The following is a 26,800-nucleotide window of genomic DNA, read 5'->3' on the forward strand; positions in this document are numbered from 1 at the left end:
GCACCAACAACGTTCAAAGTCACTTAAATCCCCTTTCTTACTCATTTTGATGCTCGGTTTTAATTTCAGCAAGTTGTCTTCACCATGTCTAGATGCCATTGAGTTGCTGCCATGTGATTGGCTGATTTGCAATTTGTGTTACCAAGCACCAATTACCAATTGAACAGGTGTACCTAATAATGTGGCTGGTGAGTGTATGTACATGTTCTTTTCAACCAGGGCAGGATTGACATCTCTTGCAGTGTAGGCCAGTTGTCTTGTGTCTTGTGCTGCCTCCTGCTAAAGCCAACAAGCTAGCTTTATCATAATACTAATATCAGACATTATTGTCCCACAAGACATAGATAGAGAGGCTGAATAAAGCAATTTTACACTTTTTTTATGGATATCTGTGGATGGCTGTGTGCTGCCCCTGCACTGCTTATGTTGGTATTCCAAACATTCATCAATTTACATTTCCACTCAATAAAAGTCTACATTCACACATGGTAAAAATCTAAGAAAGATATAGATTTCTTACTACATTATCTTATATCCTGCTGTTAACATCACAATGGCTATATCTGAAAGTATAGGTCTTCCTAAATAAATATGAGAGGGAGGATCAGACCAGTTTACATACTTACTGCTAATAAATCCAGAATAATAAATAAGCCCTCCTTTTCAAGAAAGTAGTCCTCTGATGTGAAACATCCTATAATACAACTCCTAATAAAAAAAAAACAGGAAAGACAATATAAATACAAGACATACATCTGAGACTTTTATTCAAAGGCATGTTACAAACATAGTCAGCACCCTTGATGTGCAGTGCCACTGTCCTGGGTTCAATTCTCATACAGTACACTATCTGGAGGGAGTTTTCATAAATTCTCTATGTGTATCCTTCATAAACATGGGAAGAAGGCAGAAAGCCTATGTAGAACACAGAAGGCAAAGCTCATTCCTGGCATCTGTAAGATGACTGGAGCTGGGCGCCAGGAAGACGCAACTCCAGCATGTGAGTGCAGAAGCTTCATTGTCAGTGGCTGCCCATTGGCAGAGATGAAAGATACTGGACACAGAAGAAGAGTAGGTGATGTCAACATGGACAATGGAATAAGAGGAACACAGATGTGGCGATGTTGAAGGAGGGCATGCTAGATAAGTGTGTGCCATAATGCGCAGGTATGGTTTGTATACTTGCACATTATAGAAAGAGCTCTCCCAACCAAAGCGATAAAGTTCCCCTTTAAATATTAGTAGGTAAGAATGCTAGTCACTTAGTCACCATTTAATTAATTTTTTTTTAATAAATGTGAAATCTCTTTTTTAAGTGATACTAAACACAATCAAGTCTGAACAAAAGTTAGCTCACACAATCTTGAGCCCTGGCCAAAAGTTTTGAGAAAGACACAAATATTAATTTTCACAAAGCCTGCTGCCTCAGTTTTTATGATGGCAATTTGCATATCCTCCAGAATGTTATGAAGAGTGATCAGATGAATTGCAATTAATTGCAAAGTCCCTCTTTGTCATGAAAATTAACTTAATTCCAAAAAAAAAAAAAAAAAAACATTTCCACTGCATTTCAGCCATGCCACAAAAGGACCAGATGACATCATGTCAGTGATTCTCTCGTTAACACAGGTGTCAGTGTTGACAAGTACAAGGCTGGAAATCACTCTGTAATGCTGAGTTAGACCCCTTTCACGCTGGGGTCGACGTGCGTTAGCAGTAAATCGCTGCTCGTTTAGTTGGCGCTTTACAGCCGCTAGCGGGTCGCTTTTAACCCCCACTAGTGGCCGAAGAAGGGTTTACATAGTTACATAGTTAGTAAGGTTAAATAAAGACACCCCTCCATCCAGTTCAACCTGAGTGAGTGTGTGTGCGTGTCTACAATTGTCCCTATCCCTGTACATTGTGTCGCACTAAGATGCTCATCTATTATATTATTATTTATTTAAGGTACCCCATATAGCGCCGTCAATTTACGCAGCACTCCCCACATACATCGCACACTCACATCAGTCCCTACCCTCAAGGAGCCCACAATCCAAGGTCCCCAACTCACATTCATATACTAGGGCCAATTTTGGACAGAAGCCAATTATCCTACCAGCATGTCTTTGGAGTTTGGGAGGAAACTGGAGTACCTGGAGGAAACCCACAGAGGCACAGGAGAACATGCAAACTCCAGGCAGGTAGTGTCGTTGTTGGGATTTGAACTAGCGACCCTTTTTACTGCTAGGTGAGATTGCTACCCACTACACCACTGTGCCGCCCAATTAAAAGCGCCCGTGTTGCGGCACTTCTGAAGTGCTTTTCAGGTGCTTTGGAAGCACTGCCCATTCATTTCAAAGGGCAGGGCATCTTGGGAGCACTGTATATAGCGCTTCCAAACCGCTCCAAAGATGCTGCTTGCAGGACTAAACCTAACGTCCTGCAAGCGCACCACCTCATTGTGAATAGTCACACTGAAATGAATGGGAGGCAGTTTTCAGGTGCTTTACAGGCACTATTTCTAGTGCTAAAATGCCTGAAAAGCACCTCAGTGTGAAAGGGGTCTTAGAATAACAGACTGGAAGCTTTAAAAGGAGGGTGGTGCTTGAAATCATTGTTCTTTCTCTGTTAACCATGGTTACCTGCAAGGAAACACGTGCAGTCATCATTGCTTTGCACAAAAACAGATTCACAGGCAAAGATATTGCTGCTACTAAGATTGCAACGAAATCAACCATTTATCGGATCATCAAGAACGTCAAGGAGAGAGGTTCAACTGTTGTGAAGAAGGCTTCAGGGCACCCAAGAAAGTCCAGCAAGCATCAGGACCGTCTTGTACAGTTGATTCAGCTGCGGGATTGGGGCACCACCAGTACAGAGCTTGCTCAGGAATGGTAGCAGGCAGGTGTGAGTACATCTGCACACAAAGTGAGGAGAAGACTTTTGGTGGATGGCCTGGTGTCAAGAAGGGCAGCAAAGAAGCCACTTCTCTCCAGGAAAAACATCAGGGACAGGCTGATATTCTGCAAAAGGTACAGGGATTGCCCTGCTGAGGACTGGGGTAAAGTCATTTATTTTGGTGAGCGCTACCATCAGTCCTGTGTCATGCCAACAGTAAAGAATGCTGAGACCATTTGTTTGTGGGGTTGCTTCTCAGCCAAGGGGGTGGGCTCACTCACAATTTTGCCGAAGAACACAGCCATAAATAAAAAATGGTACAAAAACATTCTCCGAGAGCAACTTCTCACAACAATTGAAGAACAGTTTGGTAAGGAACAGTGCCATTTCTAGCATGAATGAGCACCTTGCCATAAGGCAAAAGTGATCACTAAGTGGCTTGGGGAACAAAACAACCAAATTTTGGGTTAATGGCCAGGAAACTCCCCAGACCTTAATCCTCTGAATCCTCAAGAGGCGGGTGGCCAAAAAACCCCACAAATTCTGACAAACTCCAAGCATTGTTTATGCATGAATGGGCTGCCATCAGTCAGGATGTGGCCCAGAAGTTGACTGACAGCATGCCAGGTCGAATTGCACAGGTCTTGAAAAAGAAGGGTCCACACTGCAAATACTGACTCTGCATAAACTTTATGTAATTGTCCATAAAAGCCTTTGACATTTATGAAAGTAATTATATTTCAGTATACCATAGTAACATCTGACAAAAAGATCTAAAAACACTGAAGCAGCAGACTTTGTGAAAATTAATATTGTGTCATTCTCAAATCTTTAGGCCACGGCTGTAGTATGCAGGGGAGTTAGAGCAACACTTACCAAGCAGAATCTAATGTGCAGAAAAGTAGTTTGTTGTGACCAAGACCACTATAAAACTTGGAGGGGTCCATCTTGAGAAGCCGTATGAGTACATCCACTCCTTCTGATCCAAACAACTCCTGAGAAAGAGCGAGATTTGACAAGATGACGTAGACTGACTACCCCAGACAACGTATTCCTCTTTTAAGTAAAGCTTTGTAAATGCATGTGCTGAGACAACTTCAACAAATATTCCTTGTGGAAATTGTCAACAAACTTAAATATTCAGCAATCATTTTATGCAACTACTATCATCTTAGGGTGACTGCATTTTGCTTATGATGACTTGTGCTTAGAACATTAGTAGTTATCTTTTAGCGATTAATAAATCATTTCAAACAATAGTTCAGTTAATATTGGTCATTAGCTACTATTTTTTGTGGATAGAATGTTGTATACCTCATTTTGTTTCTTATACGTTTGTTACCGTAAAGAGGTTGTAAACCTCAGACATGAAATATGAACAAAGCATATCCCTCTATAGTGTGTGCGTATGAGCATTAAGTGTCAGTTCTGTCATTTCAGTTTAATGCTTTGTTCCTCTGCTACCAGCATGAATCACTTCTGACAAGTTTTCCTGACACCAAGAGAAAAAAGGTGTCAGGGGAGGGATCTCCAGCTGATTGACAGCCTCAGCTCTGTTCCTGTGAGAAAGAGGGGGGGGGGGGAGTGTCTCTTCACTCCAATCAGCTCTCAGAGCTCTCCTCGCTGAGCTCTGCAGAGTGTAACTTTAGCTCCCTGCCCCCTGTTTTCTGAAAGCTCAGACAAACTTTATATATTCTGGACTTTGAATGGATGTAGAGAAGACTGCAGATAAACACAACTTACAACTTAGGTAGGAGAATGTGTTTCATCTGAGGCCAGTCATTTCACTGGGCATAAGTACGGGTTCACAACCACTTTAAAATATTTAGTTTGGGCCAAGCTGGCCAAAATAAACTATTTCTTTTTGCCAAGAAATGTGGCTCCTGTTCATGCAGTAAAAACAGCTCTGTGTTCCAGCAGTGATACGGGGACTTCCTGTTTCCAAGACAAAACTGAGTCAGGCTGAGCGCTGCTCAACCATTCACAGGATGAATGAAAACAAGGCTTCCTCTGATTGGCTGAGATAGAGAGGTGGGTGAATGACATCTTGCAGGATATGAGAAATAAAACGGCTTACTCATTTTTACATGACATGAGAAATGAGAACACAGCTAAAATATATAAAGTGTCAGTCTTGCAGGACATGAGAACTGATAACGCAACTTACCCATACAAACAGTCAGTCCTGCAAGGACATGGGATATAATAACACTACTTAAAGCGGGGTTCCACCCAAATTTTGAACAATATCTGTATGTATTCTCTTCCTTGCCTAGATGCTGACATGCCGTTTAAAAAAATTTAAATCGCCGTAATTACCTTTTATTTTTCTATTCTTCTTTGCACTTCCTGGTTCTCCTCCTGTGGGAGTAGGCGTGTTTCTAGCCTCTCCCAGACTCCTGGGAGCTAGTCTCAGGCTTCCCAGGATGCCACTGAGCATGTGCGGGAACAAGCGGTGAATGCTGGGAGCACAGCATTCACCACATCCAGGAAATAAATGCTTGTGGGCTTCAAATGCCCACAATGAAGATGGAAACCGCCTGCAGTGAATAATATAAGTTATTCTTTCCGACGAAATCTGAGACAGGCGGACATATTACACACAATATATGAGTATGTAATGCTGAGAAGAAAAGTTTGTGAATGAACTAAAAAAAACCAAAAACGATAGATAGGTGGACCCCCGCTTTAACTATATTAATGGTCAGACCTGCAGGGCAAGAGAATGATAACACAGCAGATTTGTACAGTCAGTCTTAAGAGACATGATAAATGATTGCATAGCCATTGTTAAAGCATGTGAGAAATAACGCAGATAACCCATACAAACAGTCAGTCTTACTGGGCATGAGAAATAATAATGTGACTTATGATGTCCACAGATCAAATACAAACCTTTCTGTGTGTATCATTCTCACAAAGTGAGGAGAGAATGAAGAGGATGTCAGACTGGATTTCCATCAAGATGGAGTTGTCCTTTCCACTAGAATCGGCCAAACTTTTCTTCAGTAACCCTGACAAAAACAGAAAATGTCATCCTCACATACAGTCCTTTACCTTACGCATCTTTACCTCACATATAGTCCTTTATTCTATGTACCGTTTCCTTACCGTGCGGTCACATGACTTCCCTCTGCTGGCTGGCATAAGTCAGAGGGGATTCTCAGCCCCTCCCACTCTTCTCCTTAGATTGGGAAAGGAGAGCGGAGGGAGGTCATGTGACTTCACAGCGGAGCTGTACAAGAAGTTACTTAGGATTATAATTTTTAAAAAACTGACATACTGTACTTAATATCTTCCTAAAACATCATTCAGAAGGATCTTTGGATGAATAAACGACAAGTCCCATCTACCACTGCAGCAGGTGTATTTGTAGTTCTCAATGGAACGCAAGTGCAGTGATAGTCCATTGACACTTCCTTCAGCTTTCTAACCAAAAGCCCATATCTCGATACAGACATAGAGCTGGAGGAAGATAGAAGTGATTTATGAATCTGACCTAACAACCACTAAAATTCTTGTTTGTTCCCAATAAATATATTTTTTAAAGCTCAAATCTAACCCAAGATTTTATTTGTATCTAATGAAATCAGAATGAGTTTAAAACATGGGTGATCAACTTGTGGCCCTCCAGCTGTTGAGGAACTAAAAGTCCCATGAGGCATTGCAAGCTGCTGACAGTTCCAAGCATGACTCCCAAAGGCAGAGGCATGATGAGACTTGTAGTTTTACCATAGCTGGAGGGCCAAAGGTGGAGCACTCATGGTTTAAAACCGATGTAGTATTTTCATTGCTTTCAGTGTCCCCGCTAGAGTGTTTGTTTTTGTTTTTTCCTCTGTGAGGTTTTTATTGTTGTCTATGCCTTGCTCTCCTTGTGACCTTGTTTCCCTCATGTCTTATCCAAGGATAAAAAGTGAGGAAAACCTTCTTTAATGAAGTCCAGACAGCAATAAAAAAACAGTTATACTGTATTTCTGTGCAACACCTTCTATCAGGAGTTGGGCTTTAAAGCAGAACTCCAGGCATGTTACCCACCATCCACTACCTGTCTCCTCCACCTAAAAAAGCCCCACGTTCTCTCTGTTTTTTTATTTTTTAACACCCTATATACTTTTTTCCTGCAGTCTTCTTGACAGTCCAATAACGTCACTAAGACTGCCCTTTCTCTTTCTGGCGGCAGTAGAGAATGGGCATTCTTCTAGAAATGAGCATGTTAATGTAAAGATGTGTGAGCACTGTTTAGACCCGGAGTACTGTAAGCCTGGCCTACATGAGAGACAGAACTGGAGCATCGAGAGGGTGTAGACATTTTTTTTTTTTTTTTTTTTTACACGCCGGGGGGAATGTGAAAACTACATAAAAGCATTTATTGGAGGAAGTTCTACTTTAACCCCTTCCGGATGGCCGTACACATATATGTGGCTTACAGAAGTGGGTCTTTACTTCGGGCTGCATATATGTGCCACTGTGCTTGTGCTGAGAGAGTATGAGACCCAGTATGGAACCCTTGGTCTCCTATCGTGTTTCCCCGAAAACAAGTCTGGGTCTTATATTCATTTTGGCAACAAAAGACCCAGTAGGGCTCATTTTCAGGGTAGGGCTTGACGTGTGCTGTCTTCTCTCCCCATCTCCCTCCCTGCCTGTCAGGAATACCCAGTGGCCAGTGGAACTGAGTAAAAGTGGTTGTAAAATCCTAAAATGCACTGTATTACAGTATTATATAATGTAAACTGTGCATTTTTCTGTAATCTGTTTGTGATAAATAGCTTGTTATAGCAAATGTGACCCGCCGATCCTCTCTTCCTGCACTGACCTTAATTTTTTGGTGCAGTTCAGGGCATGCTCCGAGCATTGCAGAGGTAGGCGGCTAAAGATCCCCCGCTGACAGCTGGCAGAAGAGGAAAGCAGCAGAGGATCAGCTGAGTGCCGCTCGGTGCTTCCATGGCCCGCCGGAGCTCCCTTCCCGCTTCGAGAACTGCAAAGGGAGGGGGGCCCAAGATCCCACATAGATTAAAGCAACATACACAATTTACTTTATATAATATAGTAATAGAGTGCATTTTAGGATTTAACAACCACTTTAAACTAGGGCTTATTTTCGGGGTAGGGCTTATATTGCAGCCCTCCCCGAAAAATCACAGTAGGGCTTATTTTTGGGGAAACACGGTACTAATGACCGGGAACCAGGAGGGCCGGTTCCCAATCACTTGATCGCTGGGACAGCCTCTGATTGCAATCACAGCCATCAGTCACAATATAGCCCACCCCTGGGTTGTTTTCTCCTCTTGAGTGGATAAAAAGATACACTGTATGTTTTTCTCCTTGCTAAGGGCCAGTTCACACCATGAAGCACACAGGAACGCTGGACCGCACTAAAGGTAATGCATGCACTACTTTACAAAACGTACAGCAATCAGATTGCACGGTACTACTGTACCATGCGATCCGGTGTAGGCAAAAGCATTGCGTTTGCAACCTGCGTCTGCAGTGTCATGAACTTAGCATTGACATCCACTGCAGTGCTATTCGAACGCGGTGCTGGAAACGTGCACAGAATGTGGGTTTCGCAAGTTCTGGTGTGAACTGGTCCTAAAGGAGAAAAATGTAAACAAAAAAGTGTAAGACAAAAAAATTGCTAGATCAGGGTTTGATCTAGGTTGGTGACATGGCTAGAGTTGGGGTCAAAGGTCAAGGTCAGTGTCAATGGTCAGGGCCAGTGCATTTAAGGTAGGATAAAAAAAAATAAAAATGTTTTTATTTAGTATCAGTATGTTTTAGGTAGAGTAAAAAAGCTAAATTTGCACTATTGTTTCAGGGCAAATAACATACACATATATGGTATCAATGCGATCATCATGAGCAGACAAATTTATCTTGGGTTGTTCTTTGGTGGTCAGGTATGGTAAAAGAAAGAAATCTACAGCTACATTTAAAAAAAAGATGTTTTACTATTTTGTGTCAGTTTTGCTTTGAATAAAAAAGAAAAAAAAAAATCAGGAGATTTCTATAACCATTTACCACAAATGAAAGCCTGGAAAAAACAAGGTACAATTTATCTGCATAAACCAAGTGGTTGCAGTACAGTACAGATTTATATTGCATTAAAAAAGGTTTTGAATTTGATTTACCTAAGAGCTGACTAATTGCTCCCTGATCACAGAGGTCCTGATTTACACCTTCATCCCCTATGGACACCATAGCCCTCAGTAGTCTCAAGCTGTAGCGCATCTGGGCGTGCTTGTTACCCCGGCCACCTGTGCCATGGAAACAATTACCCTGGCCAGAGAATCCATCTGAAAAAGAAGTGTAAATCTGTGTCACATGTACTGAAGCAAAGTTTTCAGGACCTAAAGAGAATTCCAAGTAAGCGTATAGTCCTCCACGTAGTCCACATATATATTCAATGCACTGTCTGCAAAAGTCACCATTCACTAAGATACAAGATTTACTATGCACTGCCCTTTACAAACCCTGGAGTGACCTTGTCTCCATAGGGTCACTTGTAAACTAAGAACACCCTGTAAATATAAGCATGTATATATATTTTTTTAAATATTTTTTGGCACCTATTGAACAGATTTAACTAAACATTTTCAACTGAATATTTAACAGACCAAAAGGTAAAGAAAAGAGAAGTTCATTGTTAGAGTTTACACATCCCTTAAGGCTAGAGTTAAATATTTTTAATAGCTAAATTTGGTTAGATTTTGTTGTTAGAATTTGTTAATTGTTATGGCGTAAATCTACAGGGAAATTTATTTTGTTTCTTTATGTTATTTATTTGCTCCTGAAAACTTCAATTTTTAAGTGGCTTCTGCAGTATTATTTATTGATTATAAGTATTTACAGTACCGTGCAAATGTTTTAGGCAGATGTGAAGAAATGCTGTAAAGCAAGATTGACTTTAAAAATATATATTTTATTCATTTATTTTTTATCAATTTACAAAATGCAAAGTGAGTGAACAGAAGAAAAATCTAAATCAAATCAATATTTGGTGTGACTACCCTTTGGCGACAAGCCAGCATCAATTCTTACATATGCTCAAAGTCAGGGATTTTGCAGGATTAGAGTCAGGTGTGCAATTAATCAAATAAACCAAGCAGGAGCTAATGATCATCAATTTCATATGTAGATTGAAACATAGTCATCAACTGAAACAAAAACAGCTGTGTAAGAGGATTAAAATTGGGTGAGGAACAGCCAAACTCTGCTACTAAGGTGAGGTTGTAGAAGATTGTTTCATGTCACAGGTCATACACCATGGCAAGGCTGAGTACAACAAGAGACTGAGGCAGGCTACATACACAGAAGATCTGTGGTTAGTTCTCCAAGATGTCTGGAATGACCTACCTGCTGAGTTACTTCAAAAACTGTATATAAGTGTACCTAGAAGACTTATTGCTGTTTTGAAGGCAAATGATGGTCACACCAAATATTTATTTGATTTGGATTTCTCTTCTGTTAATTTACTTTCCATTTTGTTCATTGATAAAAATAAACTATTAACACTTCTATTACTGAAAGCATTCTTAATTTACAGCATTTTTTTCACACTGCCTAAATCTTTTGCACAGTAGTATATATAGCACTGACAATTTACACACAGTACATTCACATCAGTCACTGCCCTCAAGGAAATAACAGTCTAAAGTTTCTATCTCACATGCATACACATATACACATACCAGGGCCAATTTAGACAGAAGCAATTTAGTATGTGATAAGGAAACTGGAGTACACAGGAAACCACTCATGCACAGGGAGAACATGCATACTCCATGAAGATAGTGTCCTAGCTGGGAATCAAACTTATGACCTGCAAAAACAGAAGTTTTAACCACTAAGCCAACCTGTTGCCAATATGTTATTCTTCCCTTCCCTGACACTTCACCCATCTCTGGGACTGAGTAAAAGAAGTTCTGACAGGGCCTCCCCAGGTCCAGGCAAAGTTTAAAAGTATAAGGTTTTAAAAAACAAACCCACACTCACTTATGTGGATGCAACATTGATCTAATGCTACATCTGTCCTCCGCCACCTATAAGACAGAACCGAGTGATCAAAAAACACTGATTGCTCAGTTCTTGGTCTTTTGGTCTTCAGTAAGCAGAGAGCCAGTGAATGTCAGTCACCAGATCTCAGCTCTGCCCCTCCAGCGCTCACTGGAGCACCTGACTGTGGAGGGGGATGGAAGCGGCTGGCTCAGTCTCCCAGCGGCACGCTGAGTGGCTGAGCCAGCTGCCGGTCAGGCATTCCGACATTGAAGTTGGTATCTCTTCAGAGTCTGGACCAGCCGAGTGATGTCAGCCGACAGTGGACTTTAGCCCGCTGTTGGCAGAATATGGGTATGCAGAACGAAGTGCACTCCTGTGACCTACAGGAGACGTACAGCCAAAAGAGCTTTGGCCCTACTTCTCTAATAAGAACTGAGGACTCTTTGCCCACATGGAAAAAGCCAAGCCTCATTTTAAAATAATTTATTTCACAGCTTTTTACCTTTTTTTTTTTTTTTACATCAAAACATGAATGTATCTATTTAAATGACTGCACGGTTAAAGAAGAGAGGCAGTCAGGTGCTGGCATTACCTTGGCTGGAGCACCACTCTAGGAAGAGGAGTATGCGCGTATTTCCTTGGCAGGTTATGTAGTCCTCCACCAGCAGAGGGGCTACTGTTGATAAGGTTGCAATGGCATGAAGCTGTAAGTCTTCAAAACGGGCAGCAGGCCAATCATGGATTCCAGGCTTTTCGCTTGCTTTGACATAGTTAAAAAGGGCTAAAACCGCCTTTCCATCAGAGAGCAACTAAATGAGTGACACAGACAGACAGTCATTATGTGTCAGCATCATTGTCATAACTAATTCACTGTACCATCTGCAGGATACAAGCCTAGAACATAGAGACACCCTGTCTGAGGCTGGGTTCACACCTCCGACCGATGCGGCTCGCAGCAGGGGTCCGGTGCATCCCTGTTCTCCGTTTTAGGGACGAATCAGGGCCTAATTTTTGCCTGAATTTGGACCTGAAATGGAGCCAAAGATGCACAGGACCTCTGTGCAAGCCGCTCCGCAGGCGCAACAGAGATATGTGAACCGGCTCCACAGAGAGCCGGTCACAATCTCCTGTCATGCGAATTGGATGCGAGGAAATCCGCATTCAATTCGCATAGGTGTGAACCCAGCCTAAGAGTTTAACTAAGTGTTAACACCCTTACTAGGGCAATCATTATTTCTACATCTCTAGGGAAATTTCACCCAGCATGAAAGAAAAAAAAAAAAAAAAAGAAGAAAACAGCTAGAGGTATTAATCATAATTTGAAGCTTAATTGTATGCAAACAGCTAAATATACAGATACAATACATATAAGGAAGTAGATTACCTGCTAAAGAATTAGTATTCTGTCTGGCAGGGTACAATATCACATTTTATTCTGCTGCAGTTAGAAAAGAACAAAACCCATTGGTCTGACTGTATCCCAAAACAGTTACTTTCAAGGCATGCCATGAATGATAGTTGTCATAGCTGCTTTGCTCTCAACTAGACTGTCAAGCCATTAAATAACTATCATAACGCATTACATGTACAGCACCATAGCAACTGTAGATCAAACAGAAGTTAAGATGGCAGCTTCTTTGGCTGTAAATTATAGGGGGGTTTGTTCTGCTTTAAGGAGCATTCATGAGTTTTGTCCCTTATTCTGTCACTCTGCACTCTCCTCCTATCAGCATGTTTCTTGTTAGCTAATGCACACTGCATCAAAACTGACCAGCTACTTGTGCTGCATCTTCCACTCCCAGTCTGAGCTCTGCTGTACAAGGGACTGGAAGAGGCTAATACCAAGTCAAATTCAGGTACTCTGCTGCTTACATTTAAAAATACATTTAATAATGCATGAATACAGAGCTGCATTAATTTGTGTCTTTTACATGGAACTGGAGTTCAGTTTTACAGGTTTCCTGTAAAAGTATATTCACTAAATCTTACCTGAATGGTTGAAAGATCCTTGGCTAACACCACCATCATGTTCAACAACAGCTTCTTCATCTCAAAGTCTTCATGCTGGTGCAAAAGCTTTAAACTTTTAAACAATGGGTTGTGGCTTTTAACTAGTTAGAAGGGAAGATGTTACATGGTAAACAATTCTTTACTCATATCACTGTTAGATGCAGCATCAATATTGCCAATGATATATATATATATATATATATATATATATATATATATATATATATATATATATATATATATATATCTAGCTCCACACGGTATTATTTATGTTATTTATGTACATCACATATATTAATAACAAATTTGTACTCACCTTCAGGAAAAGTCGCAAACAAGATCAGTTGCTTGGCAAATCCACTTTCCTGAGTATAAAATGCAAAGCATGAATGATATGAAACATTTTCTACCCAAACGCACTGTTATAGTTTTTCATTGCTTGAACTGCTTTTTTGTTAAAACCCTTTATTTTCATGGGATAAGGGTATAAAAGGTTTAGGTACAAAAATAGGGAATATATAGATTAGCATGACAGTCTTGCCTTGGTAAATACAAAAAAATAAATAAAAAATAATTCCTGAAAGGGTCAAAATTTTTGGTGTATGATGTCATTACATTAGATAACCGTCCATTACAGATGAAAAGCATATGATAATCTCTCAAAGATCTAGAACAGTATTCTCCAAACTGTGGCCCTTTTCTTGCCTTTATCTGGCCCTGGGGCATTATTCCCTCCACTGTCAGCAACAGTGGGACATAGTTCCTGCTATTGACACTGACAACAGGGCACTAGTCATCCCACTGACACCAATGATGGGGCACTATTCCCCCCACTGACACCAATAACAAGGCACTATTTCTCTCACCAACACCAGTAATGGGGCACTATTCCTCCCAATAATACCAAAGAGGGGACATGGTTTATTTCCAGTGACACCATGACATTTTCTACTCCTCTAACCACTATTCCTCCAAATGACACAACACTGGGACACCAGTTCCCCCACTGACACCAATGATGGGGCACTATTACTCTCACTAACACCAATGATGGGGCACTCGATGGGGCACTATTCCTCCCCATAATACCAAAGAGGGGACATGGTTTACTTCCAGTGACACCATGACATTTTCTACTCTCACTAGCCACTATTCCTCCCAATGACACAACATTGGGACACTAGTTCTCCCACTGACACCAACGATGGGGCATTATTCCCCCACTGACACCAATAATGAGGCACTAATACTCTCACTAACACCAATGATGGGGCACTATTCCTCCCCATAATAACAAAGAGAGGACATTGATTACTTCCAGTGACACCAGGACATCATCTACTCTCACTGGCCACAGTCCAGCCCCCCTAAAGTCTGAAGAACAGTAAATTGGCCCTTTGTTTAGAAAGTTTGGAGACCCCTCGATCTAGAACATTGGTTCTCAACCTGGGGGTCGGGACCCCCTCGGGGGTCAAATGACGATTTGCCAGGGGTCATTGAATCCTGGCCTGTTCCTGAAGCCTGTGCTGCTCTCCCAGCCTTTTCGCGGCCACCCAGCTGGGCTGTTCCTGGAGCCCGCGGCCGCCCACTCAGCCTCTTCGCAGCCAACCATTCAGTTCATGGCATGGGGCAGAGACTAGAGGTCAGCTGATTGGTGAGGAATGTGAAGTGGGAGGGGCTGGAGGAGACCCTATCAACTGATTTTGCCATAGGTGTCACTGCTACAAGACACCACAAAGTCGGAGACACAGTGAGTAACACTACCTGTGAATATAGTTGCCATTAAAGGTCCCCACTACAGTTCTCAGATCAGAGATGACTTTGATCAAGAGCACCTAAGTTGGCTGATCAGAACTCCCCCAGTACTGCCACTCATCCCATTCCCCCCACCAAGGAGTTAGAGAAAGAATAAAAATAGAGAGGGAGGAACAAAGTGAGAGGAAAAGAGGGGAGGAACAAAGAAAAAGGGAGAGAAAGAATAAGGGAAAGAACAAGAAAGATGGCTAGAGAGAGGGATGGGGGAAAAAAATCAAGAAATTAGGATAGAGAGGGATAAAAAGGGAAAGAAAGGAGAAGAAAAAGAAAGGAGTGGTAAATCCTAAAATGTACCATAAGGGGTTTTAATAGTGTATGTGTGGAAGGGACTCAGGGAGTGCTAAATATCTGTGGGTTGGAGGTACAAATTACTTGTCTTGCCTTGGGTGCTGACAACCTATGAAAATAATTTGACTGTTAGGGGTCCCCGCAACTTGGGAAATTTTATCAAGGGGCCACGACACTAGAAAGGTTGAGAACCAGTGATCTAGAAGATTGAGCCTCACCAACACAACATAAGCTCATAGACACAGCTATTTATTGTTTACAGTTTAGGCAACATTTCAGAGCACTAAGGTATCTTTGACAAACTCAGCACAGATCAGAGTTCAGTATACACAAAGACCCGATCAGCGAGAATCCCTCCCATAATACCCAGAGACCACAGAGACCACTCTCACACAACACAATTAACTCACCCAGAATGTGATCACTGTAAGCTCAGTCTCTCAAACGGATCCGTGTAGACAAGGGGGTTGAACAGTCATGCAAAAAATGTTGATAATGGCAAACCGATCTTCTAAAACTTTATAGAACTCAATTTGCAACAAACATCTGATAACAGATAGTGTATGGTTACCACAATAAATACCCTGTATAGCCATCACCTACCTGGAAGTGATGGAACTACAACTGGAACTAGTTTACCAGATGATGGTGCTTAGTGCGTTGAATAGTCCCTTACACTGGGACAACACATGTTTCGATCTATAGCCAATGATGTGCTGGTGAGGTTTGATATTCTAGATACCTGACAAGTTCACCATCTGCAGTTATCACTACAGCACTTGAATCTCTCAGCTGGAACTGTTTGGAGTGCACCATTCCTTTCTACACAATTTAAAACATTCAAATATGACACCAGATTACAATAAACCATGTAAAACTGAAAATATTTGTTATTTCCCATCCTAGAGAGTGTTGCCAACCTACCAGATTGAAATTTACTGGCACAGCCAAGTTTTTATTGGCTTTGCAAAAGTTACAAAACTACAGTTTTAGGTGCAAGTTTCAGTATTTAGGCTGCAAACATGTAAAATATGCAATTAGCAATGTAATTTAAGGTATATATTAAGGCAAAAAACATATTTCTTAGTAGCTCAGGGACAGGACTCAGGAGGGCAAGAAATTACAATGGACAGCACACACACATGAAATGACTCTCACAGTGACACTGACAGCAGTGTTCTGCAGCACAGATGATGATGACACCTCACCAACACGACATGTCCTCTCCTGAGTCACAGTGACAGTCTCTCTCCACGCCAGGTGGTCCCTTCATTCCACACCAGTCCAAATAGGACTGACAGTCCCGCTCCCGGCTTGCCTTGCTCCCGTCCCGCAGACCCACATATGAGGTTCCGGACGCTACGCTCGGCTACCTTGCACATGACATTTTATGGCACATTTAGGCACCGCCGCCAGACCCGCCGGAGCCACCCGAACACACTGTAGCAGGCACTTGGATGGTCTCAGCTGGTTTCGGACCAGAACTGCACACGTGCAGTACCAAGTTGAGCGTCACAGCCATATTTTTTTACTGGCTTTTACTGGCAGGAGAAAAGTGCCCTTTTTTAGAGGCTGCGAGTAAAATTACTGAAGTTGGCAACACTGATTCTACATATTTTTTTTAATTTAAGAGTGACCAGTTAAAACCAGATTATAATATATATATAGGAATCTGCACATTAAATGAAAACTATTCCTTAAGCAGAAGAAAACTTAAAAATTAAAAAGCGGTTAGAAGGATATAGGGTTTTTTTTGGCAAAAAAAACAGACAGACAAAGGGGTTGATTTACTAAAACTGAAGGGTGCAAAATCTGGTGCAGCTCTGCATAGAAACCAACCAGCTTCCAGCTATTTTTTTTTTTAAAGCTTAATTGAACGAGTTGAAGTTAAAAGCTGATTGGCTACCATGTACAGCTGCACCAGATCATGCACTCTCCAGTTTTAGTAAATCAATGCCAAAGTCTGTACTGCTAATAAAACTTCTTTCCCATGCAGGTCCCTATTTTGTCTAAGCTGCCTGCAGTGCATGCACAGTGAAGTGTAGAACTCCCGACTAATATGCAGAAGTTACATCATAAGTGGACATCAGACCTTGAAGAAGATGGCCAGGAAAGAAGAAGGGAAAGTACAGACAACATCGCTGAAGGAAAGCACCTTAGGAGCTTTATGTGTCTTAATGTGCAAATATGCTGTAAATACTTGCCCAGCATTACAGTAAGATCCCACCCACTCCAGAAGCGGTTAAGTTCCACTTTAGGAGAAACATGGTGGCTGCCATTGCTTACTTCTCATTCTGCATGCTAGTAGATTAGCTCTCATGCTAATCCTCTTGATTCAATTCTTAAAGTCAATAACCTAGAAAAGATAAGGACTTTAGGTTATTCTTTGACTTTCCTGATCTACATACATTTTCTAGGTCAACAACTCAGAAGGTATTGGAGCCACAGGGTCAGCATAACTGATAGGCAACTATATTGGTTACCAATGGCAGCCAAATATTTCTCTTAGGGAAACATATTAAATCTGGCCCACCCAACCATGATTTCTCGAACAATAATAGTGACCTTTAATGGTCACTCATCAAATTCCAGAGGACCAGGGGCTGTCCCCGTATAGTTGAAAATATTGGCTATTAGTAAGAGAGTGAAACGTGGAGCGCACACAGAGGAGGGATTTCTGATAAGTAATAGCTGCAGGTGTGAACTTCCTGAAAGATCATAGCAGTACAGTAGGACAGACAATGTACAGACAGGCATATGTGCATGTAAAGAAAGAATTAGGAAAATGTAATGTCTCCAACCAGTTTCTCGGTTTAAATGTAGATGCTAAATGTAGGGTCAAGATACTAAATGGGTCTAAATGTAGATACTCTGTGTACAGATCATATGTTTCACATTGGTTGACATATTAGGTTACTATGGAAGCCATACAGTAGACAAGGAAAGAAAGACAAGACAGGACACAGAGGGGTAAAGAAAAAAGGGGAGGGTGAAGCGCCATGTTTTAATACCGCGTACAATGTTTACATTTTACTTACAACCAGTGGAGAGCAATTGTTCTCTGCGATCAATGTAGCGATCACCAAAAGATCATTTCGCAGCTGCCGGTCGTAATGTCTATAGCCACTGGTGAGTAGACGTACAAAGGAGTCCTTGAGTGCGCTAAAAACAGACACAATATTCCTCATTTATGAATAACAAGAATTGTACTAATTGTCCATAACAGCCAATCAGATCCTTCCTTTTATCCACTTATACTGCACTAGGGGAAGGGAGAATCAGACTGGTTACGATGAGCAACAACAGAAGTTTTTCTCTCATATACTATGATGGATGAGCTTGGTTTGATCAGGCAGTGCGCAAACATTTAAAATTTTGTATTAATAACTTTTAATATCTACTCAATTATTACTGTTTGCTGGCTTTGCAGATGTAAGTAGTTAGTACTCCTACAGCACCTACAATGCCGGTCTCCTGGCTTCAATGCCCTCCAAAGACATTTATCTGAATGGAGTTTTTTTTCCGTCCACGACTTAAATACCTTTCCAGTAGTCAAACTAATGGTGCCCATACACTACATGAAAAATCGTTTGAAAATCTGTCATGTGGACAGTTCGTTCTATTTTCATTTTGTTAATGGCCACAGATCGATAATCAGTTGGGAGATTTTTGAGCCAAAAAAAAAAAAAAAATCAAAGGAAATGTTTGGAAAATTTCTGCCAAATGATAAATTGAAAGAATAACGCGTTTCTCGTCTGTTAAGAAAACGAACTGTTGGTACTGCGCATCTGTGAAAAAAGCTTTAACCCGGAAGATAAACGCTTGTGCCAACATGTCTGAAATAAAGAGCATAGCAATAGTACATACAAGAAACACACAATCATTAAGATTTTTTTATTTAAAGAAAAATAGAGACCAAAATAACGTAATAATAAAAATGATTTATTGTTCAAAAATTGGTCATTACATGACGGCAATGTTGTTTGCTCTCACGACCATATGTTCATTTTTCAAAAACGCGTTCGAATGACTTTTCGACTGGTGTATGGCTAACATAAAATGTACATGTACGTGCTTGTATGACTGTGTAAGTGACATTAGATTGTAAGCTTCTTTGAGGAAAGGACTGATCTGTAAAACATTGTGGGGTTGATTTACTAAAACTGAAGAGTACATCTAGTGCAGTTCTGCATGGAAACCAATCGTCTTCTAGTTTTTTTTTTTTTTTTTTGGTCAAAGCTGAATTGAACAAGCTGAAGTTAGAAGCTGATTGACTACCATGCACAGCTGAACCAGATTTTACATTCTTCAGTTTTAGTAGATCAAACCCCATGTGTGTATATCAGATTCTTGCAGTGCATGACTCTAGGCAATCTAGCACTACTTTCCATATATTAAATGACTGTTCAATCTAATGCAACTGGTAAATAGGCAGAGGATCCTTGATCTCTGAACCCTCTTAGTGTTTGTAAACACAAAAATCTAATTTGATATATCTGTCTCTCTGTATTTCGTCAGTGCATTTTATATTAATGTTATTTGATTCATTTATTCTTCTGGCTTACCTGGCTGATCCTGCCAATTCCCCACTTCCAGGTTGAAAACTGACCTTGCTAGCCAATCCGCATCTTCTGTCATGCCATTTCGAGATACTGACAGTGGGTTCCAGAGCCAGCCTTGCTGTGAATGGTTGATGCAAATCTGCTGGGGGAAGTGACCTAATGCAGTGGCGTCACTAGGGTCGGTGTCACCCGGTGCGATAAAACATGGTGTCACCCCCCCACTCCAACTAAAGTCGCCCCCCAGTACAGACCCCCCTCCACTAAGTAAAGACCCCCCCGTCAGTGCAGACCCTCTACGAAGTATAAACCCCCTCCATTAGTATAGACCACCCCCCTCGGTACAGACCCCCCTCCCACAGTATAGACCTCCCCCTCCATTAGTACAGACCCCCCCAGAACAAACAACCCCCCTCCATAACAAACCACCCCCATCCATTAGTACAGACCCCCCAGAACAAACCACCCCCACCATTAGTACCGACTCCACCCCAGAACAAACCACCTCCCTCCTCCATTAGTACAAACCACCCCCCTCCATTAGTACAGAACCCCTCAAAACAAACCACCCCCCTCCATTAGTACAGAACCCCTCAAAACAAACCACCCCCCTCCATTAGTACAGACCACCCCCCTCCATTAGTACAGAACCCCCCAAAACAAACCACCCCCCCTCCATTAGTACAGATCCGCTAGAACAAACCACCCCCCTCCATTAGTACAGACCCCCCCAGAACAAACCACCCCCCTCCATTAGTACAGACCACCCCCCCTCCATTAGTACAGACCCCCCCAGAACAAACCACCCCCACCATTAGTGCCGACTCCCCCCCAGAACAAACCACCCCCCTCCTCCATTAGTACAAACCAGCCCCCTCCATTAATACAGAACCCCTCAAAACAAACCACCCCCTCCATTAGTACAGACCACCCCCCCTCCATTAGTACAGACCCCCCCCCAGAACAAACCACCTCCCTCCATTAGTACAGACCACCCCCCTAGATTAGTACAGAACCCCCCAAAAGAAACCACCCCCCTCCATTAGTACAGACCCGCCAGAACAAACCACCCCCCTCCATTAGTACAGACCACCCCCCTCCATTAGTACAGACCCCCCCAGAACAAACCACCCCCCTCCATTAGTACAGACCACCCCCCCTCCATTAGAACAGACCCCCCCAGAACAAACCCCCCACCATTAGTACAGACCCCCCCCAGAACAAACCACCCCCCCACCATTAGTACAGACCCCCCCCCAGAACAAACCACCCCCCTCCATTAGTACAGCCCCCCCAGAACAAACCACCCCCTTCCATATGGTATAGCTGTAACCAGCAGCATAAACCAACCTCATCAGCAAGCCCCGCCCCCCCCACCCCACAACATCTCACCTCAGGCAGCGGAGGACATCCCCCCCATCTCAAGCCGACACCCCCCGCCCGTTACCGCACCAGATCGGGCGGCTCAGGTGCACAGAACACCCGGGCGGAGAGGAGAAGAGGAGAGAGACAGAGTGCAGCCGCGCCGCCCGGGTGGAGAACAGCTGCACATCGAGACAGGCTTGAGCAGGAGTCAGAGACAGAGGAGGAGGAGAACACATGGCAGGCACGGCCGCGGCGCTGGAGGTGTGTCCCGGCTGAAGGAAAAAAAAACCTGCCAAAGGGAGCCAGGGCTTTCATTACCCTCGGGATGGTGTCACCCCTCTAGTGGGTGGCACCCGGTGCGGACCGCACCCCCCGCTCCCGTCTAGCAACGCCACTGACCTAATGCCGCCGTATATGTGTTTGCGTTTCACCTCCTTGGAAACGCTTATGCTCGGAGGCATACGCCACTTTCAGAAATGACGTACATGCCTCCCAATTTGGAAACACCTAGCCGCAGGGCTGTGATCTGCCAGGCAAGGAATAGCAATCACGTGACCTGCACTTTTAAAGGGGTTGTAAAGGTTTAGAGCTAAAAAAAAAAAAAACAAAAAAACAAACATGTCATACTTACCTCCGCTGTGCAGTTGGTTATGCACAGAGTGGCCCCAATCCTCCTCTTCTGGGGTCCCTCCGCGGCGCTCCAGGCTCCTCCTCTTCTCGAGCGCCCCTGCAGAGAAGCGCTCTCTTTTGGGACAACCGTGGGGCCCGCGCTCCCATGTCCTGCTGCTGCGTCTGTTTACACAGACAGCAGGACTCGGCTCTGCCCTCGGCACCCACGTCATTGTATTTGATTGATAGCAGTGGGAGCCAATGGCTGCGCTGCAATCAATCTATCCAATCAGAACACAAGACACCGGCCAGAGCTGGTGTGCTTGTTCCCGTTGTGGGAAACGCAGGGCTCAGGTAGGTATAAGGGGTGCTCAGGGGGGCTGCTGAGTGACAGAAGGTTTTTCACCTTAATGCATAGAATGCATAGGGTTTACAACCACTTTAAGGTCTGATTAAGGTATAATAGCAATTTTTTCACAATTACAAATATGGATTGTTTATAACTACATATTTAAAGTGATACTAAACTTACACTGTTGAATTTACATTGTCCCTTCTATTTCTGTATGTGGATGATGGCACTGTAATTATTTTAATAAAAACAAACAAACATCTAATTGCCTTTTACCTAATTGATATACAGCTGTCACATGACCCATATCTTTCCCAGCCTGTCTGCAGGGAAGCATAAGCAGGAGGAACTTCTAGTCCTCTGCTGCTGGTCACATGTTCAAAATACAAAAAAACTGCCTTTGGAATTCAGAGGAAAAATAAATAATAATATAAATAAATGGTTTTAAATTGTCATACGAATATATATTTGAAAACAAATCTTTATTATTTTTTGACAATAACATGGTGTGGGTGGATTTCTGCCAGTCACAGGCTTTGCCACGCCCCTCCAGTCTGTGTCTGAGAATAAGAGGGAGATGAAGCCTCCATTAATCTACTTATAAACTTTTGCATCCATTGTGTTTAGCTGGTTAGTAAGCATGGAGGAGCAAAAGAAATGGGCAGGGCTGAAAACACTCTTTGCTGACTTTTTTGAAAGTTACAAGCCACCAGCCTGCCATCACTGACCTGAAAGAAGCATGCAGGTAGGGAGTTCCAATTTCACTAGCTGCATTCTTGATCTAAGTAGAAAATCTCTGTGTGAAATAGCTAATGCTTCCCACCACTCAATAAGAAGAGATAAAGAAGGTGTTAACTGTGTGCATCACTTTAGTCCATAATGAAGGTGGCAGGAGAAACTTTGTCTGGTCTGTTCACCCATGGTACTCAGGGAGACACCTGCCTGTTTATGGTTAGCATTTTACAGTGATCATATAGCAGGGTGCTCCAGCCTGTTCATGTAATATCTGAGTAGATGGTAGCATTAATAATTCTGAATCAATTATCTGCAAATTTGGCATAACAACCTAATTAGTCAGATTATCGACCCATCTATAGGATTGTAAACTTTCAACATAACGAAGGGACTGACAGAGTTGTAATGATAAAATGATAAATGTCCTTACTAGATACATTCTATGTTACTGAGCTGATTAATGATTTCTTCTTTAGGTCCATTTTCCAGTAGATTCCAGAGAATCTCAGAGGAGCGAAAGAGAACCTGTCCAGAGGGGTCGGTGTCATTGAGTCGGGAACAGATTCGGCAGGCAGCTTGTGCTTTGGCCATAAGCTTACAGTTCTCTACATAGAAGGAAGAGAAAAGTATTGTAAATGGTTCATATAGGTTTCCAGTGTGACAGGTCCACTTTAAAATGTAAGATACCTGAACTAGTAGCCTGCCTTGTCTCAGTAGTATGATTTTTTTTTTATTGATGTACACATCAAACACAAGCAAATAAAATTGCTTGTGCTTCCATGAGGTCTTTGTTCTCCTAATCACTTTACCAGCATTCAAAATAGCTATTATGTTCTAATAGTGAACTGAAAGGTTACACGATCACGCAACATGATTGCGTACAAAATTGTAGCCACTTCATACAATATTTTCATTATTTGCATGTATACAAATCTCTGAATGACAATAGTAACAAATTTTAACAAATCCAAAATAAATGATAATGAAACAAATTCATTCATTTTCATTTGTTTCATTCGGCTGGCATGATGTGATAAATTGGGCCTTTTGTTAAAGGGGTTGTAAAGTCTGTTTTTTTTTTTTTTTTAAACAACAAACATGTTATACTTACCTCCTCTGTGCAAGGGTTTTGAACAGAGTGGCCCCAATTCTCCTCTTCTGGGGCCCCCCAGCGGTGCTCTTGGCTCCTCCCAGCATTAAATGCCCCTACGGAGAAGTGCTTTCCCTGGGGGCACTCGTGCAGTCGCGCTCCCATGTCCTGCTGCTGCATCCATTGACACAGACAGCAGGACTCTGCCCCGCCCCGACCCCGTGTCATTGGTTTTGATTGACAGTAGCGGGAGCCAATGGCTGCTATCAATCTATCCAATGAGGACCCGAGACACCAGCTGGAGCTGGTGTGCTCATCCCTGTCGCTGGAAAGATCGGGCTTAGGTAAGTAAAAGGGGGGGCTGCTGCAGTACAGGAGATTTTTCACCTTAATGCATAGAATGCATTAAGGTAAAAAACCTTGAGGGTTTACAACTTCTTTAACCTTGCCACCCACCCAATGTCATATGAAATTGTGGACTTTGAGCAGTGATATTTGAATGATGCCTGCAGCTACTGGCATCATTCAGATATCGTCTTTTAGAGCCAGCGATTCCCTTCACCATACGAATGATCATAGCAGTGGTTCAGCTGCTTGATCGTTCTCATAGGTGGCGAGAGGGGATGTCCCCTCCTCCTGCCGCCCTCCGGTGCTTCTCCGGGCTCACCCCTGCCATCGGCGAACCGGAGAAGGGATCAGCCGGCCCCAGATGCCGACCATTAAGATTTCCGGCAGACCAGATGGTCCCCGGAGTCTCTATGATCTTTTGAAGGACGGGCGTGATGTTATGACATCACGTACGGCCTCTGCATTCGAACATATGGCGCCGCCTTGGCTGGGAAGCTGAGATCTTTTTTTTTTTTTTTTTTTTTTAATTGATTTTAGGCTTCCCAGCCTAGAGGTGAGATGTGGGGACTTATTGACCCCATGTATCCCTGTAAAGAGGACCCGCCATGCTTATTCCTATTACAAGGGTTGTTTACATTCCTTGTAATAGGAATAAAAGTGATAAAAAAAAAAAAAACAAAACGTAAAAAGAAAGTGTCAAAATAGAAAAATAAAAGTAAAATTAACAATAAAAAATTTTCAAAGCACCCCTGCGAATGCATACATAATTCACGCCCACATATGTGAACGGCATTCAAACCACACATGTGAGGTATCGCAGCGAACATTAGAGCGAGAGCAATAATTCTAGCACTAGACCTACTCTGTAACTCAAAACATGTAACCTGTAAAAAATGTTAAAATATTACCTATGGGTATTTAAAAGTACCAAAGGTTGGCGCCATTCCACAAGCGTGCGCAATTTTGAAGCATGACATGTTAGGTATCTATTTACTCGGCGTAACATCATCTTTCACATTATATAAACAAAATTTGGCTAACTTTACTGTTTTTAACTGTTTTATAGTTTTTTTCCCCAAAAAACAAGTTTTAAAATTGTTGCGCAAATACCGTGCAAGATAAAAAGTTGCAACGACAGCCATCCTATTCTCTAGGGTCTCTGCTAAAAAAAAAAACATAAATAACGTTTTGGGGGTCTGTGTAATTTTCTAGCAAAAAAATGATGATTTTCTACATGCAGGAGAGAAATGTCAGAATTGGCCTGGGTGGCAAGTGGTCAATGTTTGAAGCATTGATCCAAAATGATTCGGATCTATTTCGTTTTTAATCTTTAACATTTTTCATTATTATAAAATATACATATGAAAAGGAAAATATTGCAATAAATACAGTAAGATATAAAAGTAAAATAAGATGATGATTCCTACTTATTGTGATTGCGTTTACTTTTACACTCTGTTTGGGTTGGATGGAGGTGGATCCATCAGAATCTCCGAATCTTAACATAAGGAATTATTCAAAAATTAATTTTGTTCCATTCATTATGTTAGGATTAAGAAATTCTGATGGATCCACCTCCATCCAACCCAGAGTGTAAAAGTAATCTCCTGAAATAATGAATTAACAGGTTAAAACAAAAATAGCCATTGCTCTGAAATACGAATCGATTTGGAACAACGAATATATGAAACAAATCCAAATATACTAAATGAATTCCAAAAACGAATCATTCCAACATAACAAAAATGGTGAAACTAAATGATCAACTTAATGAATGAATCTGAAATGAAACAAATTTTTCCATGGTGCAGATCTCTAGTAGCAGACACTACATTCGTATGTATGGAAGAAAAAACAAGAACAAACTGAAATTTAGCAGGTTGAAGAAATGAAAGAACTACATTAATACCTCCAAGTTATTAAATAATGTAAAATGGTATTAGGCCAGGCCACTAGTCCAATGAATCCAATATGTAATGCCTCCTCATTGTTTTTCCTGCATATATACCACTGCACCAATGTAAGCAGCATGTGGAACATCTGTCAAAACTTTATTTTTGGACAAATTGGCTACGGGATAAAATTTCTTATTGGGGTCATTTTACCTTACTATCTGTCCTAACCTCCTACTTAACCCCTCCCCCAATGTTTTTAGCTTTTCCTCCTCAACCCTATTGAGTATCATGAGAACTATCGTTTTTTCCCCGTAATACCTCCTTTCAGGAGGCCCATTATAATAATCTCAGTTTCTTTTGATGAACAGCTGGCACCTGAACCTTGAGTGAAATTAGGGAAGCCATTCCACTATGCCAACAAAGGAGACTATCTATAGTTTGTTCCCACGCCCATGCACATAGTTTGGACCGCATCACAATGGCATAATATAGTGGTGTCAGAAAAACAGTATTGACATCCTCACTAGTTGCCAGACCCCTCCCATGTCTTGACCTCTCCTTGTCTTCATGTTTATTCGTTTGAAAAGTATTTTTACCAAAGATGTTTTCATATGTTTTGTATAATATGCATGTAAAGTTTGGTTGTATGCAAGTGCAAAATTAATAAAACAAAAAAACATAATAAGTTATAATCTTCTATACTCTACTCAACATTATATATATATATATATAAAATCACCGCAAGATCACTTTTATCCGGAGCCATCGGTAGCAGCGGAGGCGATCGGGTCCTCTTCCTGGCTTGGTATGGAGATGAGCGAGGGGAAGATGGCCCCCACCCGTCTCCATACCATTGCAG

At 41.9% G+C, this 26,800-nt stretch overlaps 1 protein-coding gene across 2 annotated transcripts in view; it reads right to left on the minus strand.

The window, feature by feature from the left end:
• The window catches only part of CFAP69 (cilia and flagella associated protein 69), an 83,318-nt gene that overhangs the window by 22,088 nt on the left and 34,430 nt on the right, over nucleotides 1-26,800 (minus strand). For both annotated transcript variants that reach the window (XM_073629702.1, XM_073629701.1), the window contains 9 exons: nucleotides 23,039-23,213; nucleotides 18,027-18,150; nucleotides 13,202-13,250; nucleotides 12,865-12,986; nucleotides 11,468-11,684; nucleotides 9,009-9,173; nucleotides 5,776-5,894; nucleotides 3,757-3,875; nucleotides 627-708 (listed from right to left, as the gene is read on the minus strand). In XM_073629702.1, the coding sequence (XP_073485803.1) occupies nucleotides 627-708; nucleotides 3,757-3,875; nucleotides 5,776-5,894; nucleotides 9,009-9,173; nucleotides 11,468-11,684; nucleotides 12,865-12,986; nucleotides 13,202-13,250; nucleotides 18,027-18,150; nucleotides 23,039-23,213 (1,172 nt within the window). The remainder of the gene's footprint in view (nucleotides 1-626; nucleotides 709-3,756; nucleotides 3,876-5,775; nucleotides 5,895-9,008; nucleotides 9,174-11,467; nucleotides 11,685-12,864; nucleotides 12,987-13,201; nucleotides 13,251-18,026; nucleotides 18,151-23,038; nucleotides 23,214-26,800) is intronic.

Source organism: Aquarana catesbeiana, linkage group LG05 (assembly GCF_042186555.1).
Source record: "Aquarana catesbeiana isolate 2022-GZ linkage group LG05, ASM4218655v1, whole genome shotgun sequence".
NCBI classification, from domain to species: Eukaryota; Metazoa; Chordata; class Amphibia; order Anura; family Ranidae; genus Aquarana; species Aquarana catesbeiana.